The sequence below is a fragment of the Sus scrofa genome, chromosome 10 (genome assembly GCF_054392235.1).
Source record: "Sus scrofa isolate SSC_HxYL_T2T_F1_AM1 chromosome 10, Sscrofa_HxYL_maternal_Yorkshire_Landrace_v2.0, whole genome shotgun sequence".
NCBI classification, from domain to species: Eukaryota; Metazoa; Chordata; class Mammalia; order Artiodactyla; family Suidae; genus Sus; species Sus scrofa.
In genome coordinates, this window is record NC_139392.1 from 35,104,239 (window position 1) to 35,122,342 (window position 18,104).

Sequence of the window (18,104 nt, forward strand, 5' to 3'; positions counted from 1 at the left end):
CTAGAGGCTAAAGATCGAGTGTTCGATCCCTTCCGTGGTGCAGAATCAAGTGCCTGGGTTGGGAACCACTGCATCCCCTGGGAGTGGTGACAATCAATCAGTCAACCAATGGGATTGACATCAGACCATTCTGCATGGTCATTATCTAGGTTGTCTCCGCTACCCAGAGGCATTTTCACACGAAACCTGTGTGGGGAGGTAATGTTTTGAAGTGCACCCCAAAGAGCAAGATCTTTCTAAGTAGAACTTGGATTCTGAAGGCTCTTCTGGGCGGCCGGGTGTTATGGGCTTTGAGGGCTTGGCCTGGGAGTCAATTATTAGTCATTTCCCTGTTATCTTCTGCAATCAGGATGTCACTCGTTCTCTCTGTTGTCATGTATTTTCCAGAATCTTGCTTTGGAAACCTAGGATCTTGCTTCAGGAGTCTGAGGGCAATTTTGTTCTTTACCACCTTGGCTGGAATAATCCCATGGTGGCCACACAACAGGGTGCACCCTGCCAATGAGCCAGATGAAGGTACTGTGGAACCTGACTCAATACATCCAGGCCTGAACAATGATTCTAGTTCATTCCGTGTTCCAAATTTCAGAACAAACTCTACAAATGCTACGCCACATCTTTCTTTTATTCCATGATGCAAATTCAAACGAACTAACTCGGAGTTCCCATCGTGGCGCAGTGGTTAATAAATCCGACTAGGAACCATGAGGTTGTGAGTTTGATCTCTGGCCTTGCTCAGTGGGTTAAGGATCCAGGGTTGCTGTGAGCCATGGTGTAGGTTGAAGATGTGGCTCGGATCCTGAGTTGCAGTGGCAGTGGTCACTGTAGGCCACTACAACTCTGATTAGACCCGTATCCTGGGAATCTCCATATGCTGAGGGAAGCAGGCCTAGAAAAGGCAAAATGACAAAAAAAGCAAAAAATAAATTGAATAACTCAGTTGGTAATTTCCCAACTATGGAAATAATGATTCATTTAAAATCGACATTTGGTTCCTGGTTAATAGCAAAGGTGACCTCACTCATTTTATGACATTTGCTGATATTTAACATTTCCAGTTGTAATAGATCCCTGCATGGAACCACATTTCCCAATTTGAAAACAATACTAGAAATGATTTAGAACAAGATTATATTAACAAGAAATGGTGGATATTACAGAAAGCTCCTCTAACCCATTCCTCCAATTTCCACCAATGACAACGTCCAGCACTGAATGGGGAACTCATGATACACTGAGCAGCAAAAGATTCCTATAATTTTAATTAATGAAAAGTTCCCCATTTACATTCACATTCAGTTTTTGGGCTGTGCCAGTAGTTGAGGTTGGACACATGCAAAATATTAGGAGGCCCCAGTATGTTACCATAGAGAACGTGTACACTCCCATTTGTAGAAGGACGTTATTCCCAACAGCAAAGAGATGAAACCAATCACAAATGACAAGAGATCAGGAGAGAGATCAAATGCGATATGTGAACAGAAGAGAACAGTATTCTACCGGAAACAAAAGTAAAATTTTAAATAGGATACCAAGAGGATGATCCAAAAAAAAAAACTAAGTACTGTTTGACCAAAAGTGAGGAGTTCCCATCATGGCGTGCCAGCAGTGAAACCGATTAGGAAGCATGAGATTGTGAGTTTGACCCCTGGCCACAATCAGGGGGATAAGGATCTGGTGATGCCGTGAGCTGTGGTGTAGGTGGCAGATGCAGCTGGGATCCTGCCTTGCTGTGGCTCTGACATAAAATGGCAGCTACGGCTCCTATTAGACCCCTAGCCTGGGAACCTCCATATGCCATGCGTGTGGTCCTAAGAAGCAACAAGTATCAATAGAAAAAAAAAAATAGAGAAATCAGGCAGCACAGAGAAGGAAATATCGTGCAACTCAACATATAGGCGGTAACCAGACTCGGCAGAGTGTCAGAGATGGAAAGTAGAAATGGCCAAGACCTGGCAGCAGGGCTGAAGGGGGAGTCATTCCTGAATGGGTGCAGAGGTCCTATGAGTTATGATGAGAAAAGTTGTTATGGACAGTGGTGCAAAGTACATAGCATTGGGAAGGCCTGCTCTCCCCGTGAGTTTCCTATTGCCAAAGTATTCCAAAGAGAAGCATTATGTATCTAAGAAAAGAAAAGAGGCGAAACATCCCAGAGGATGGCGTGTGAACACAGGAGCACCCTGTGGGAAGAGTAGGGAAGCTGAAATGATCTCCTGCCATTTCAGAAGATGGAGGAATGTGGCTGGAGAGGAAAATGGGCAGGAGGATTCACGAGACTCTGTCATGGCAGCAGAGCCTGCATGCTCGTGTTGGCCATTTCTCAGATGGAGAATATGCCACGGAGAGGTTCCCTTTAGCAAGAGAGGCAGAGGCTCCCTTTCTCAGGTCTTTCAAGGTGCTCTCTGCCGTCCTTCAAAACGTTTACCCGGGAGGATGGGCCAAGAGAAGCTCCATCCGTGCTTCATCCCACCCCCACCCCTTGACTCTCAGCCCATGTCCAGTCAGGTGAGGTGCCCAGAGTACCTCCCGAGCAGCACCACCGCCTTGCTGACAGTGACTGTGTGTCCCCCTAGCAACCCTCGATGATGTTGTGGAGGCCGGCGGGAGTGAGAAGACGGAGGAAGAGGCCCTGGCTGGGGCAAATGAGGAGGAGGTGGGGCCGGGAACTGAGAAGGTGCAGGAGGAGGCTGCCTGCATTGACGAGGCAGAGGAGGAGGCAGGCCCATCCCTTGAAAATGACGAGGAGTCCCCAGCCAGCGACCTGGTTGAGCAGGAAGACCAGCTTGCCCCCAAGGTAAGCTCACCTTTCTTGATCGGAGATTTAAAAAGGTGCCTCCTTTCTTCTTGGATGTGCCTACTTCAGAAAAGGAAATCTGAGCAAGTCCATTATAGAGGATATATGCACATTCCTCTGTGGAGGAATGTTGAGTCAAAGTTTGGTACCAACCAATAACTCCTTCCAAGGGGCATTGGCAAAAGGGACCACATCAGTTCCCAAGTGTACATAGGGAGCATTTGTCTTTGAAGAAGCCTGAATGTTTTGTTTTGTTGTCTTTTTGCCTTTTCTAGGGCCACTCCTGTGGCATATGGAGGTTCCCAGGCTCAGGGTCAAACCAGAGCTGTAGCCACCGGCCTGCGCCAGAGCCACAGCAACGCGGGATCCGAGCAACGTCTGCAACCTACACCTCAGCTCACGGCAATGCCGGATCCTTAACCCACTGAGCAAGGCCAGGGATCGAACCCGCAACCTCATGGTTCCTGGTCGGATTCGTTAACCACTGCGCCACGACGGGAACTCCAAAGAAGCCTGAATGTTTTTTAAATGAACGTGGACTTGGGAGGTCTTCCATGAAAAGCTGGTGCCTTTTCCACAGGTGTCTTTGCTGTCTTCTTTTGGGGAAACAGACTCAACTCTGCCTTCTGTCTGTGTGCCTGCGGTCCGCAACCACAGGAAGACCTGTGGCCACAGTGCAGAGGATGCTGTGACACTCACAGTGTTTTCTTTTCTCTCATCACAGGTGGACGGGATGGACGATGAAAGCCGTAAGTATTCTGGAACCCGGCTCTGCTGAGGAGAAGTCCAGGTGTTGAGGAAGGGCGGGGGGTGCTTTCCTGCCCCTTTGGTTGCAGAGACACCCTGATTCTGGGTTCCTCCTGGGAAAGGGGGTGAAGGATGGGGTGAAAGAGACTGACTTCCCACAAAAGGGCCATCCCAAGTCCTCGGGTCCCTGGAGGAAAGGAGGCTCTTTGTATGGTGGGGGTAGGTGTCCGGGAACATTGGGGGGTGTGCGTGTGAGGGCCTGTTGGTGTGATTGTGAACCAGTGTGAGTGGGTGTGTTTTGTGGGGAGTCACTTGTGCCTTAGCACCACATAGCTGTCCAGTTTCTCGTTGAACAGTCTCATGATGACCGCAGGCTAACTGTCCATTCCCTCATTCTCCCTGCACCCGCTGGGAGCAAGGTTTGGGGAAAAGGCTTTCCTTCCTCTGTTGGTCTTTCGTTTCCTCTTTTCTTCCCCCTCTGCTTGGTGCAGACTTTCATGCTGTTGTTTCAAACATGTGCCATGAACTCGAGCCTCTTGAGGTTGTAAGTGTCCCGAGGAGTGTTGTGAACGCTGTGCTCCCCCCGCACCTCCTGCCCACTCGGGGCAGCCACCCTTCCAGCCTCTGCTCAGGAGTGGTCTTTCAGACACCTCATGTGCATGACATCAGAGAGTCTTTGTCCTTCTGTGTCTGACTGGCTTCACTTGAAGTGATGTCCTCCAGCGAGTTCCTGTTGAGGCTCAGAGCTCATGAACCTGACCAGTACCTATGAGGACACGGGTTCGACCCTTGGCCTTGCCCAGTGGGTGAAGAATCCCGCATTGCGGTGAGCTGCGGCAGAGGTCCCAGACGCGGCTGGTATCCAGCTTGGCTGTGGCTGTGGTGTCGGCCGGTGGCCACAGCTCTGATTTGCCGCCTCGCCTGGGAATTTCCATCTGCTGCGGGGGCAGCCCTCAAGCCCAAAAGTGAATCAGTCAATAATGTCCTGGAGTTCTCTGTGCATTGCTGCAATGGGTAGGGTTTCCTTCTTCTGTGACAACGGAATACCTTGCTATGGTCTGTATCCACCCCGTTGTCTTTCTCAGTCTGTGTGCCCGTGGACACTGGGGCTCTGTTTCTGTTGGGCTCTTGTGTATGGCGCTGCCGTGATCCTGGGATGGCAGGTCTCTTTACCCGACACTGATGGATCTTCCTTTACATGTCCATGCAGCAGTGGGATTGCAGGGTCCTGCCGTGGTGTTTCCCGTCCTGGCTGGCCCCGTTGACATTCCCTGCTACAGTGTCCAGAAGTCCCAGGCAGTCACATCTTCCCAAACATCTGTTCAGGTTTGAAAACACTCCGTGTCCTACCAGGTGGGAGGTGATACCTCGTGGTGCCTTTGCTTTGCCTTTCCATTGTGATAGGCGACTTTGGGAAACATGCCCTCTGTGTGCTGCTCTCTGTGGTCTTCTTGGACGGTGGGTCTCTCCCAGGCTTCCACTCATCTACCACTGAGGTATTTGCCTTTTGATTCAATTGATTTGTAGTTGTTTCCCATATATTCCAAATATGAGCCCCTGTTTCAAATACAAGATTTACAAATATCCTCTTCTGTAGGTTGTCTTTCCATTCAGTGGATTGTTAGACACTGTCCTTTCTGTTTGTTTCTATTTTAATGGAGGTACAGTGTTGTTTCACTCTCTGCTGTGGAGCAACGTTCCCCAGTCGTGTGTGTCCATTAACATATGTTCCTTTTTTGATATTATTGCCGTCTGAGATCAGGTCGATTACAGGAGATTGGATCTCATTCTCCGTGTGCTGCAACAGGAGGACCTTGTTGTCTCTCCATTCTCAATGCCGTAGTTGGCATCAACTGCCCCCAAACTCCCAGTCCGTGCCCTTCACAACCACAAGTCTGTTCTCTGCGTCCGTGGGTTCTGTGGACAGGTTCCTTTGTGCCGTGCTTTAGATTCCACCTCTAAGTGAGATCAGGTGGTATCCGTCTTTCTCTTTGTCACGTACTTCACTTTGCACGAGAATCTCCCGATCCATCCCTATTGTTTTGAGTGGCATTGGTTTCTTCTTCGATTTTCTGGCTGAGTCGTGAATTCCATCATCTATGTGGACCACATCGTCATGAGCCATTCATCTGTCTGTGGACATGAGGTGGCTTCCCTGTCTTGGCTGTTGTGAACAGTGCTGCCATAAACATAGAGGGGCATATGTCTTTTTCCTGGATACATTTGTCCTGATATTTCCCAGGGTGCTCGGCTTGCTAGGTCGCATGCCCTGCTGTGTTCAGTTTTCGCAGGACCCTCCATGGTGTCTTCCATAGTGGTTGTACCAGTGTACGTTCGCATCGGCAATGCTGGGGCGGGGGAGCCTTTTCTCCACCCGTATCTGCGACCGACACCAGAGCTCTCGGCAACGCTGGATCCTTAACCCCCTCAGCGAGGCCAGGGATCAACCCCGCAAGCTCGTGGTTCCTAGTCGGATTCGTTTCCGCTGTGCCCTGACGGGAACTCCTGGGTGGTTTCTTTGCTGTTGTTGTTGTGGAGGTGTATGAGTTTTCTTTATATATGTTTTGGAGGTGAACCTCACGGGCAGTGGTCCCTTTCTCCTCAGTGCTTCTGTAGAGCTGCTGTCCACAGTGTGCCAGCCACTGGCCAGAAGGAGCCATTTCTGCTTAATTGAGTTCAGTCAGTAGTTAGGTCTGCCTCTTGCAGTGAACAGAATAAAGCAGCCTATGGTTCACTCCCAGGGGCCACCACACAAGTGTGTCCATGCAGCTGGAATTTCAGGTGTGTCACCCTGGAGCTGAGGCCTCCAGATGGACTCGTAGAAGGGAGATGTGTAAGGCTCCATCCCTCAGCAGCCCACGATCTCTGAAGGTTTGCCACTGTGGCCAATGTTTTATGGAAGCTTCTGAGGCCGTAGAGCAGAGGGAAGTTCTGAGCACACGGAGGACAAGCCAGGGTGGTGCTGTGTGGCCGCAAACAACCCTAAGTAGGGGATACGTGTGGGGGACAGGCTCTAACACCTTGATTCCTTATGTCTGTGTCTCTGCAGTATGTTTCATGGAGAGTCTGAGTGACAGCAACCATGATGAAAGTGATACAGGTAAGAACAGCTCTCAGGTAGGAGCCAATGGGAGAGGGATCCCGGGACACTTGGGTGACGCCTGCTGCTTGGAGTGTGGGGCAGGTGAGTCTGAAACTTAAAAACAGAAAGAAATTGATGTAAAGATGTTCACCGCCTACTTTAATAAGGAGAGGGAGCAGATATGAGATGCCTGAATGTTGGCATCTGTGCTCACCTTGTGTGGAAGGGTCTCAGTCCATGGAGCAGAGGGACGGTCTGGGCACCTGGAGGAAAAACCAGGGTGATGCTCTGTACCCGTAGTCACCTCAGGGAAGCCGGAGAAACGGGAGGGCCACTCTTTCTAACTCCTTGATTCCCCTGATGGTGTGTTTCTACAGACTCAGTGGTGGAGAGCCTGAGCAGCCGCCAGGATGAGGAGGCTGTAGGTAGGGAAGAGCACGCAGCTGGGATCCAGTGGGAGAGGGTTCCTGGGAGCACCTGGGTTCCGCCTGCTGCCGGGAGAGGGAGGAAGTGGGGGATAGGACTTGGCGGGTGGGTGGGTGGGTGGCCTAATGAGTGGCACTCTGCTGTGGTGTTTTCCCCTGTGAAATGGATACCACGAAGAAGACTTGGGTCCCTGGTCTTTGTTGTGCTGTGTTTGTATTCCTCTCTCCTTTTCTTTGAGAGGGAGAATCGATTTTCCCTCCCAAAGCTGCTCCTTCCTGCTTTGGTCTCTGCCCGTTGTGCAAGTTTGCTTTGTGATTGGCACCGTGAGGGCCCAGTGCACAAGAGCTGTTGACTTGGTTTCCTTTATTGGCCTTGAGGGACCTGAAGTGGTGGCACCTGAAGTGGTGGCACCTTGACCCTGGAGACCAAGTTGGTCGAGTGAGTGTCAGGTGGTGGGTGAGAAGGCAGCTCTCTGGCTCTGCATGTTTGGGATTTCTGGCCTCCCTGTCCTATTGTGTCCTCACGGTGTGTCCTGAGGGAAGGGATGTTCGCAGAGTTGGATGAGTTAAAGGAGGCATACTTGGAGTTCCAGTGGTTAAGGAATCCAACTAGGAACCATGAGATTGCGGGTTCGATCGCTGGCCTCACTCAGTGAGTTAAGGATCCAGTAATGCCGTGAGCTGTGGTGTAGGTGGCAGATGCAGCTGGGATCCTGCCTTGCTGTGGCTCTGACATAAAATGGCAGCTACGGCTCCTATTAGACCCCTAGCCTGGGAACCTCCATATGGCATGTGTGTGGCCCTAAAAAGCAACAAGTATCAATAGAAAAAAAAAAATAGAGAAATCAGGCAGCACAGAGAAGGAAATATCGTGCAACTCAACATATAGGCGGTAACCAGACTCGGCAGAGTGTCAGAGATGGAAAGTAGAAATGGCCAAGACCTGGCAGCAGGGCTGAAGGGGGAGTCATTCCTGAATGGGTGCAGAGGTCCTATGAGTTATGATGAGAAAAGTTGTTATGGACAGTGGTGCAAAGTACATAGCATTGGGAAGGCCTGCTCTCCCCGTGAGTTTCCTATTGCCAAAGTATTCCAAAGAGAAGCATTATGTATCTAAGAAAAGAAAAGAGGCGAAACATCCCAGAGGATGGCGTGTGAACACAGGAGCACCCTGTGGGAAGAGTAGGGAAGCTGAAATGATCTCCTGCCATTTCAGAAGATGGAGGAATGTGGCTGGAGAGGAAAATGGGCAGGAGGATTCACGAGACTCTGTCATGGCAGCAGAGCCTGCATGCTCGTGTTGGCCATTTCTCAGATGGAGAATATGCCACGGAGAGGTTCCCTTTAGCAAGAGAGGCAGAGGCTCCCTTTCTCAGGTCTTTCAAGGTGCTCTCTGCCGTCCTTCAAAACGTTTACCCGGGAGGATGGGCCAAGAGAAGCTCCATCCGTGCTTCATCCCACCCCCACCCCTTGACTCTCAGCCCATGTCCAGTCAGGTGAGGTGCCCAGAGTACCTCCCGAGCAGCACCACCGCCTTGCTGACAGTGACTGTGTGTCCCCCTAGCAACCCTCGATGATGTTGTGGAGGCCGGCGGGAGTGAGAAGACGGAGGAAGAGGCCCTGGCTGGGGCAAATGAGGAGAAGGTGGGGCCGGGAACTGAGAAGGTGCAGGAGGAGGCTGCCTGCATTGACGAGGCAGAGGAGGAGGCAGGCCCATCCCTTGAAAATGACGAGGAGTCCCCAGCCAGCGACCTGGTTGAGCAGGAAGACCAGCTTGCCCCCAAGGTAAGCTCACCTTTCTTGATCGGAGATTTAAAAAGGTGCCTCCTTTCTTCTTGGATGTGCCTACTTCAGAAAAGGAAATCTGAGCAAGTCCATTATAGAGGATATATGCACATTCCTCTGTGGAGGAATGTTGAGTCAAAGTTTGGTACCAACCAATAACTCCTTCCAAGGGGCATTGGCAAAAGGGACCACATCAGTTCCCAAGTGTACATAGGGAGCATTTGTCTTTGAAGAAGCCTGAATGTTTTGTTTTGTTGTCTTTTTGCCTTTTCTAGGGCCACTCCTGTGGCATATGGAGGTTCCCAGGCTCAGGGTCAAACCAGAGCTGTAGCCACCGGCCTGCGCCAGAGCCACAGCAACGCGGGATCCGAGCAACGTCTGCAACCTACACCTCAGCTCACGGCAATGCCGGATCCTTAACCCACTGAGCAAGGCCAGGGATCGAACCCGCAACCTCATGGTTCCTGGTCGGATTCGTTAACCACTGCGCCACGACGGGAACTCCAAAGAAGCCTGAATGTTTTTTAAATGAACGTGGACTTGGGAGGTCTTCCATGAAAAGCTGGTGCCTTTTCCACAGGTGTCTTTGCTGTCTTCTTTTGGGGAAACAGACTCAACTCTGCCTTCTGTCTGTGTGCCTGCGGTCCGCAACCACAGGAAGACCTGTGGCCACAGTGCAGAGGATGCTGTGACACTCACAGTGTTTTCTTTTCTCTCATCACAGGTGGACGGGATGGACGATGAAAGCCGTAAGTATTCTGGAACCCGGCTCTGCTGAGGAGAAGTCCAGGTGTTGAGGAAGGGCGGGGGGTGCTTTCCTGCCCCTTTGGTTGCAGAGACACCCTGATTCTGGGTTCCTCCTGGGAAAGGGGGTGAAGGATGGGGTGAAAGAGACTGACTTCCCACAAAAGGGCCATCCCAAGTCCTCGGGTCCCTGGAGGAAAGGAGGCTCTTTGTATGGTGGGGGTAGGTGTCCGGGAACATTGGGGGGTGTGCGTGTGAGGGCCTGTTGGTGTGATTGTGAACCAGTGTGAGTGGGTGTGTTTTGTGGGGAGTCACTTGTGCCTTAGCACCACATAGCTGTCCAGTTTCTCGTTGAACAGTCTCATGATGACCGCAGGCTAACTGTCCATTCCCTCATTCTCCCTGCACCCGCTGGGAGCAAGGTTTGGGGAAAAGGCTTTCCTTCCTCTGTTGGTCTTTCGTTTCCTCTTTTCTTCCCCCTCTGCTTGGTGCAGACTTTCATGCTGTTGTTTCAAACATGTGCCATGAACTCGAGCCTCTTGAGGTTGTAAGTGTCCCGAGGAGTGTTGTGAACGCTGTGCTCCCCCCGCACCTCCTGCCCACTCGGGGCAGCCACCCTTCCAGCCTCTGCTCAGGAGTGGTCTTTCAGACACCTCATGTGCATGACATCAGAGAGTCTTTGTCCTTCTGTGTCTGACTGGCTTCACTTGAAGTGATGTCCTCCAGCGAGTTCCTGTTGAGGCTCAGAGCTCATGAACCTGACCAGTACCTATGAGGACACGGGTTCGACCCTTGGCCTTGCCCAGTGGGTGAAGAATCCCGCATTGCGGTGAGCTGCGGCAGAGGTCCCAGACGCGGCTGGTATCCAGCTTGGCTGTGGCTGTGGTGTCGGCCGGTGGCCACAGCTCTGATTTGCCGCCTCGCCTGGGAATTTCCATCTGCTGCGGGGGCAGCCCTCAAGCCCAAAAGTGAATCAGTCAATAATGTCCTGGAGTTCTCTGTGCATTGCTGCAATGGGTAGGGTTTCCTTCTTCTGTGACAACGGAATACCTTGCTATGGTCTGTATCCACCCCGTTGTCTTTCTCAGTCTGTGTGCCCGTGGACACTGGGGCTCTGTTTCTGTTGGGCTCTTGTGTATGGCGCTGCCGTGATCCTGGGATGGCAGGTCTCTTTACCCGACACTGATGGATCTTCCTTTACATGTCCATGCAGCAGTGGGATTGCAGGGTCCTGCCGTGGTGTTTCCCGTCCTGGCTGGCCCCGTTGACATTCCCTGCTACAGTGTCCAGAAGTCCCAGGCAGTCACATCTTCCCAAACATCTGTTCAGGTTTGAAAACACTCCGTGTCCTACCAGGTGGGAGGTGATACCTCGTGGTGCCTTTGCTTTGCCTTTCCATTGTGATAGGCGACTTTGGGAAACTTGCCCTCTGTGTGCTGCTCTCTGTGGTCTTCTTGGACGGTGGGTCTCTCCCAGGCTTCCACTCATCTACAACTGAGGTATTTGCCTTTTGATTCAATTGATTTGTAGTTGTTTCCCATATATTCCAAATATGAGCCCCTGTTTCAAATACAAGATTTACAAATATCCTCTTCTGTAGGTTGTCTTTCCATTCAGTGGATTGTTAGACACTGTCCTTTCTGTTTGTTTCTATTTTAATGGAGGTACAGTGTTGTTTCACTCTCTGCTGTGGAGCAACGTTCCCCAGTCGTGTGTGTCCATTAACATATGTTCCTTTTTTGATATTATTGCCGTCTGAGATCAGGTCGATTACAGGAGATTGGATCTCGTTCTCCGTGTGCTGCAACAGGAGGACCTTGTTGTCTCTCCATTCTCAATGCCGTAGTTGGCATCAACTGCCCCCAAACTCCCAGTCCGTGCCCTTCACAACCACAAGTCTGTTCTCTGCGTCCGTGGGTTCTGTGGACAGGTTCCTTTGTGCCGTGCTTTAGATTCCACCTCTAAGTGAGATCAGGTGGTATCCGTCTTTCTCTTTGTCACGTACTTCACTTTGCACGAGAATCTCCCGATCCATCCCTATTGTTTTGAGTGGCATTGGTTTCTTCTTCGATTTTCTGGCTGAGTCGTGAATTCCATCATCTATGTGGACCACATCATCATGAGCCATTCATCTGTCTGTGGACATGAGGTGGCTTCCCTGTCTTGGCTGTTGTGAACAGTGCTGCCATAAACATAGAGGGGCATATGTCTTTTTCCTGGATACATTTGTCCTGATATTTCCCAGGGTGCTCGGCTTGCTAGGTCGCATGCCCTGCTGTGTTCAGTTTTCGCAGGACCCTCCATGGTGTCTTCCATAGTGGTTGTACCAGTGTACGTTCGCATCGGCAATGCTGGGGCGGGGGAGCCTTTTCTCCACCCGTATCTGCGACCGACACCAGAGCTCTCGGCAACGCTGGATCCTTAACCCCCTCAGCGAGGCCAGGGATCAACCCCGCAAGCTCGTGGTTCCTAGTCGGATTCGTTTCCGCTGTGCCCTGACGGGAACTCCTGGGTGGTTTCTTTGCTGTTGTTGTTGTGGAGGTGTATGAGTTTTCTTTATATATGTTTTGGAGGTGAACCTCACGGGCAGTGGTCCCTTTCTCCTCAGTGCTTCTGTAGAGCTGCTGTCCACAGTGTGCCAGCCACTGGCCAGAAGGAGCCATTTCTGCTTAATTGAGTTCAGTCAGTAGTTAGGTCTGCCTCTTGCAGTGAACAGAATAAAGCAGCCTATGGTTCACTCCCAGGGGCCACCACACAAGTGTGTCCATGCAGCTGGAATTTCAGGTGTGTCACCCTGGAGCTGAGGCCTCCAGATGGACTCGTAGAAGGGAGATGTGTAAGGCTCCATCCCTCAGCAGCCCACGATCTCTGAAGGTTTGCCACTGTGGCCAATGTTTTATGGAAGCTTCTGAGGCCGTAGAGCAGAGGGAAGTTCTGAGCACACGGAGGACAAGCCAGGGTGGTGCTGTGTGGCCGCAAACAACCCTAAGTAGGGGATACGTGTGGGGGACAGGCTCTAACACCTTGATTCCTTATGTCTGTGTCTCTGCAGTATGTTTCATGGAGAGTCTGAGTGACAGCAACCATGATGAAAGTGATACAGGTAAGAACAGCTCTCAGGTAGGAGCCAATGGGAGAGGGATCCCGGGACACTTGGGTGACGCCTGCTGCTTGGAGTGTGGGGCAGGTGAGTCTGAAACTTAAAAACAGAAAGAAATTGATGTAAAGATGTTCACCGCCTACTTTAATAAGGAGAGGGAGCAGATATGAGATGCCTGAATGTTGGCATCTGTGCTCACCTTGTGTGGAAGGGTCTCAGTCCATGGAGCAGAGGGACGGTCTGGGCACCTGGAGGAAAAACCAGGGTGATGCTCTGTACCCGTAGTCACCTCAGGGAAGCCGGAGAAACGGGAGGGCCACTCTTTCTAACTCCTTGATTCCCCTGATGGTGTGTTTCTACAGACTCAGTGGTGGAGAGCCTGAGCAGCCGCCAGGATGAGGAGGCTGCAGGTAGGGAAGAGCACGCAGCTGGGATCCAGTGGGAGAGGGTTCCTGGGAGCACCTGGGTTCCGCCTGCTGCCGGGAGAGGGAGGAAGTGGGGGATAGGACTTGGCGGGTGGGTGGGTGGGTGGCCTAATGAGTGGCACTCTGCTGTGGTGTTTTCCCCTGTGAAATGGATACCACGAAGAAGACTTGGGTCCCTGGTCTTTGTTGTGCTGTGTTTGTATTCCTCTCTCCTTTTCTTTGAGAGGGAGAATCGATTTTCCCTCCCAAAGCTGCTCCTTCCTGCTTTGGTCTCTGCCCGTTGTGCAAGTTTGCTTTGTGATTGGCACCGTGAGGGCCCAGTGCACAAGAGCTGTTGACTTGGTTTCCTTTATTGGCCTTGAGGGACCTGAAGTGGTGGCACCTGAAGTGGTGGCACCTTGACCCTGGAGACCAAGTTGGTCGAGTGAGTGTCAGGTGGTGGGTGAGAAGGCAGCTCTCTGGCTCTGCATGTTTGGGATTTCTGGCCTCCCTGTCCTATTGTGTCCTCACGGTGTGTCCTGAGGGAAGGGATGTTCGCAGAGTTGGATGAGTTAAAGGAGGCATACTTGGAGTTCCAGTGGTTAAGGAATCCAACTAGGAACCATGAGATTGCGGGTTCGATCGCTGGCCTCACTCAGTGAGTTAAGGATCCAGTAATGCCGTGAGCTGTGGTGTAGGTGGCAGATGCAGCTGGGATCCTGCCTTGCTGTGGCTCTGACATAAAATGGCAGCTACGGCTCCTATTAGACCCCTAGCCTGGGAACCTCCATATGGCATGTGTGTGGCCCTAAAAAGCAACAAGTATCAATAGAAAAAAAAAAAATAGAGAAATCAGGCAGCACAGAGAAGGAAATATCGTGCAACTCAACATATAGGCGGTAACCAGACTCGGCAGAGTGTCAGAGATGGAAAGTAGAAATGGCCAAGACCTGGCAGCAGGGCTGAAGGGGGAGTCATTCCTGAATGGGTGCAGAGGTCCTATGAGTTATGATGAGAAAAGTTGTTATGGACAGTGGTGCAAAGTACATAGCATTGGGAAGGCCTGCTCTCCCCGTGAGTTTCCTATTGCCAAAGTATTCCAAAGAGAAGCATTATGTATCTAAGAAAAGAAAAGAGGCGAAACATCCCAGAGGATGGCGTGTGAACACAGGAGCACCCTGTGGGAAGAGTAGGGAAGCTGAAATGATCTCCTGCCATTTCAGAAGATGGAGGAATGTGGCTGGAGAGGAAAATGGGCAGGAGGATTCACGAGACTCTGTCATGGCAGCAGAGCCTGCATGCTCGTGTTGGCCATTTCTCAGATGGAGAATATGCCACGGAGAGGTTCCCTTTAGCAAGAGAGGCAGAGGCTCCCTTTCTCAGGTCTTTCAAGGTGCTCTCTGCCGTCCTTCAAAACGTTTACCCGGGAGGATGGGCCAAGAGAAGCTCCATCCGTGCTTCATCCCACCCCCACCCCTTGACTCTCAGCCCATGTCCAGTCAGGTGAGGTGCCCAGAGTACCTCCCGAGCAGCACCACCGCCTTGCTGACAGTGACTGTGTGTCCCCCTAGCAACCCTCGATGATGTTGTGGAGGCCGGCGGGAGTGAGAAGACGGAGGAAGAGGCCCTGGCTGGGGCAAATGAGGAGGAGGTGGGGCCGGGAACTGAGAAGGTGCAGGAGGAGGCTGCCTGCATTGACGAGGCAGAGGAGGAGGCAGGCCCATCCCTTGAAAATGACGAGGAGTCCCCAGCCAGCGACCTGGTTGAGCAGGAAGACCAGCTTGCCCCCAAGGTAAGCTCACCTTTCTTGATCGGAGATTTAAAAAGGTGCCTCCTTTCTTCTTGGATGTGCCTACTTCAGAAAAGGAAATCTGAGCAAGTCCATTATAGAGGATATATGCACATTCCTCTGTGGAGGAATGTTGAGTCAAAGTTTGGTACCAACCAATAACTCCTTCCAAGGGGCATTGGCAAAAGGGACCACATCAGTTCCCAAGTGTACATAGGGAGCATTTGTCTTTGAAGAAGCCTGAATGTTTTGTTTTGTTGTCTTTTTGCCTTTTCTAGGGCCACTCCTGTGGCATATGGAGGTTCCCAGGCTCAGGGTCAAACCAGAGCTGTAGCCACCGGCCTGCGCCAGAGCCACAGCAACGCGGGATCCGAGCAACGTCTGCAACCTACACCTCAGCTCACGGCAATGCCGGATCCTTAACCCACTGAGCAAGGCCAGGGATCGAACCCGCAACCTCATGGTTCCTGGTCGGATTCGTTAACCACTGCGCCACGACGGGAACTCCAAAGAAGCCTGAATGTTTTTTAAATGAACGTGGACTTGGGAGGTCTTCCATGAAAAGCTGGTGCCTTTTCCACAGGTGTCTTTGCTGTCTTCTTTTGGGGAAACAGACTCAACTCTGCCTTCTGTCTGTGTGCCTGCGGTCCGCAACCACAGGAAGACCTGTGGCCACAGTGCAGAGGATGCTGTGACACTCACAGTGTTTTCTTTTCTCTCATCACAGGTGGACGGGATGGACGATGAAAGCCGTAAGTATTCTGGAACCCGGCTCTGCTGAGGAGAAGTCCAGGTGTTGAGGAAGGGCGGGGGGTGCTTTCCTGCCCCTTTGGTTGCAGAGACACCCTGATTCTGGGTTCCTCCTGGGAAAGGGGGTGAAGGATGGGGTGAAAGAGACTGACTTCCCACAAAAGGGCCATCCCAAGTCCTCGGGTCCCTGGAGGAAAGGAGGCTCTTTGTATGGTGGGGGTAGGTGTCCGGGAACATTGGGGGGTGTGCGTGTGAGGGCCTGTTGGTGTGATTGTGAACCAGTGTGAGTGGGTGTGTTTTGTGGGGAGTCACTTGTGCCTTAGCACCACATAGCTGTCCAGTTTCTCGTTGAACAGTCTCATGATGACCGCAGGCTAACTGTCCATTCCCTCATTCTCCCTGCACCCGCTGGGAGCAAGGTTTGGGGAAAAGGCTTTCCTTCCTCTGTTGGTCTTTCGTTTCCTCTTTTCTTCCCCCTCTGCTTGGTGCAGACTTTCATGCTGTTGTTTCAAACATGTGCCATGAACTCGAGCCTCTTGAGGTTGTAAGTGTCCCGAGGAGTGTTGTGAACGCTGTGCTCCCCCCGCACCTCCTGCCCACTCGGGGCAGCCACCCTTCCAGCCTCTGCTCAGGAGTGGTCTTTCAGACACCTCATGTGCATGACATCAGAGAGTCTTTGTCCTTCTGTGTCTGACTGGCTTCACTTGAAGTGATGTCCTCCAGCGAGTTCCTGTTGAGGCTCAGAGCTCATGAACCTGACCAGTACCTATGAGGACACGGGTTCGACCCTTGGCCTTGCCCAGTGGGTGAAGAATCCCGCATTGCGGTGAGCTGCGGCAGAGGTCCCAGACGCGGCTGGTATCCAGCTTGGCTGTGGCTGTGGTGTCGGCCGGTGGCCACAGCTCTGATTTGCCGCCTCGCCTGGGAATTTCCATCTGCTGCGGGGGCAGCCCTCAAGCCCAAAAGTGAATCAGTCAATAATGTCCTGGAGTTCTCTGTGCATTGCTGCAATGGGTAGGGTTTCCTTCTTCTGTGACAACGGAATACCTTGCTATGGTCTGTATCCACCCCGTTGTCTTTCTCAGTCTGTGTGCCCGTGGACACTGGGGCTCTGTTTCTGTTGGGCTCTTGTGTATGGCGCTGCCGTGATCCTGGGATGGCAGGTCTCTTTACCCGACACTGATGGATCTTCCTTTACATGTCCATGCAGCAGTGGGATTGCAGGGTCCTGCCGTGGTGTTTCCCGTCCTGGCTGGCCCCGTTGACATTCCCTGCTACAGTGTCCAGAAGTCCCAGGCAGTCACATCTTCCCAAACATCTGTTCAGGTTTGAAAACACTCCGTGTCCTACCAGGTGGGAGGTGATACCTCGTGGTGCCTTTGCTTTGCCTTTCCATTGTGATAGGCGACTTTGGGAAACTTGCCCTCTGTGTGCTGCTCTCTGTGGTCTTCTTGGACGGTGGGTCTCTCCCAGGCTTCCACTCATCTACAACTGAGGTATTTGCCTTTTGATTCAATTGATTTGTAGTTGTTTCCCATATATTCCAAATATGAGCCCCTGTTTCAAATACAAGATTTACAAATATCCTCTTCTGTAGGTTGTCTTTCCATTCAGTGGATTGTTAGACACTGTCCTTTCTGTTTGTTTCTATTTTAATGGAGGTACAGTGTTGTTTCACTCTCTGCTGTGGAGCAACGTTCCCCAGTCGTGTGTGTCCATTAACATATGTTCCTTTTTTGATATTATTGCCGTCTGAGATCAGGTCGATTACAGGAGATTGGATCTCGTTCTCCGTGTGCTGCAACAGGAGGACCTTGTTGTCTCTCCATTCTCAATGCCGTAGTTGGCATCAACTGCCCCCAAACTCCCAGTCCGTGCCCTTCACAACCACAAGTCTGTTCTCTGCGTCCGTGGGTTCTGTGGACAGGTTCCTTTGTGCCGTGCTTTAGATTCCACCTCTAAGTGAGATCAGGTGGTATCCGTCTTTCTCTTTGTCACGTACTTCACTTTGCACGAGAATCTCCCGATCCATCCCTATTGTTTTGAGTGGCATTGGTTTCTTCTTCGATTTTCTGGCTGAGTCGTGAATTCCATCATCTATGTGGACCACATCATCATGAGCCATTCATCTGTCTGTGGACATGAGGTGGCTTCCCTGTCTTGGCTGTTGTGAACAGTGCTGCCATAAACATAGAGGGGCATATGTCTTTTTCCTGGATACATTTGTCCTGATATTTCCCAGGGTGCTCGGCTTGCTAGGTCGCATGCCCTGCTGTGTTCAGTTTTCGCAGGACCCTCCATGGTGTCTTCCATAGTGGTTGTACCAGTGTACGTTCGCATCGGCAATGCTGGGGCGGGGGAGCCTTTTCTCCACCCGTATCTGCGACCGACACCAGAGCTCTCGGCAACGCTGGATCCTTAACCCCCTCAGCGAGGCCAGGGATCAACCCCGCAAGCTCGTGGTTCCTAGTCGGATTCGTTTCC

General features: G+C 51.7%; 1 protein-coding gene across 4 annotated transcripts in view; it reads left to right on the top strand.

The window, feature by feature from the left end:
* The window catches only part of LOC146398969 (uncharacterized), a 91,608-nt gene that overhangs the window by 54,583 nt on the left and 18,921 nt on the right, over nucleotides 1-18,104 (top strand). For 3 of the 4 annotated variants that reach the window (XM_084980912.1, XM_084980910.1, XM_084980911.1), the window contains 11 exons: nucleotides 388-516; nucleotides 2,574-2,794; nucleotides 3,519-3,543; nucleotides 6,591-6,641; nucleotides 7,001-7,048; nucleotides 8,613-8,833; nucleotides 9,558-9,582; nucleotides 12,630-12,680; nucleotides 13,040-13,087; nucleotides 14,653-14,873; nucleotides 15,598-15,622. In XM_084980912.1, coding sequence (XP_084837038.1) covers nucleotides 388-516; nucleotides 2,574-2,794; nucleotides 3,519-3,543; nucleotides 6,591-6,641; nucleotides 7,001-7,048; nucleotides 8,613-8,833; nucleotides 9,558-9,582; nucleotides 12,630-12,680; nucleotides 13,040-13,087; nucleotides 14,653-14,873; nucleotides 15,598-15,622 — 1,065 coding nt within the window. The remainder of the gene's footprint in view (nucleotides 1-387; nucleotides 517-2,573; nucleotides 2,795-3,518; nucleotides 3,544-6,590; nucleotides 6,642-7,000; nucleotides 7,049-8,612; nucleotides 8,834-9,557; nucleotides 9,583-12,629; nucleotides 12,681-13,039; nucleotides 13,088-14,652; nucleotides 14,874-15,597; nucleotides 15,623-18,104) is intronic. The other variant, XM_084980913.1, reaches the window with a different exon arrangement.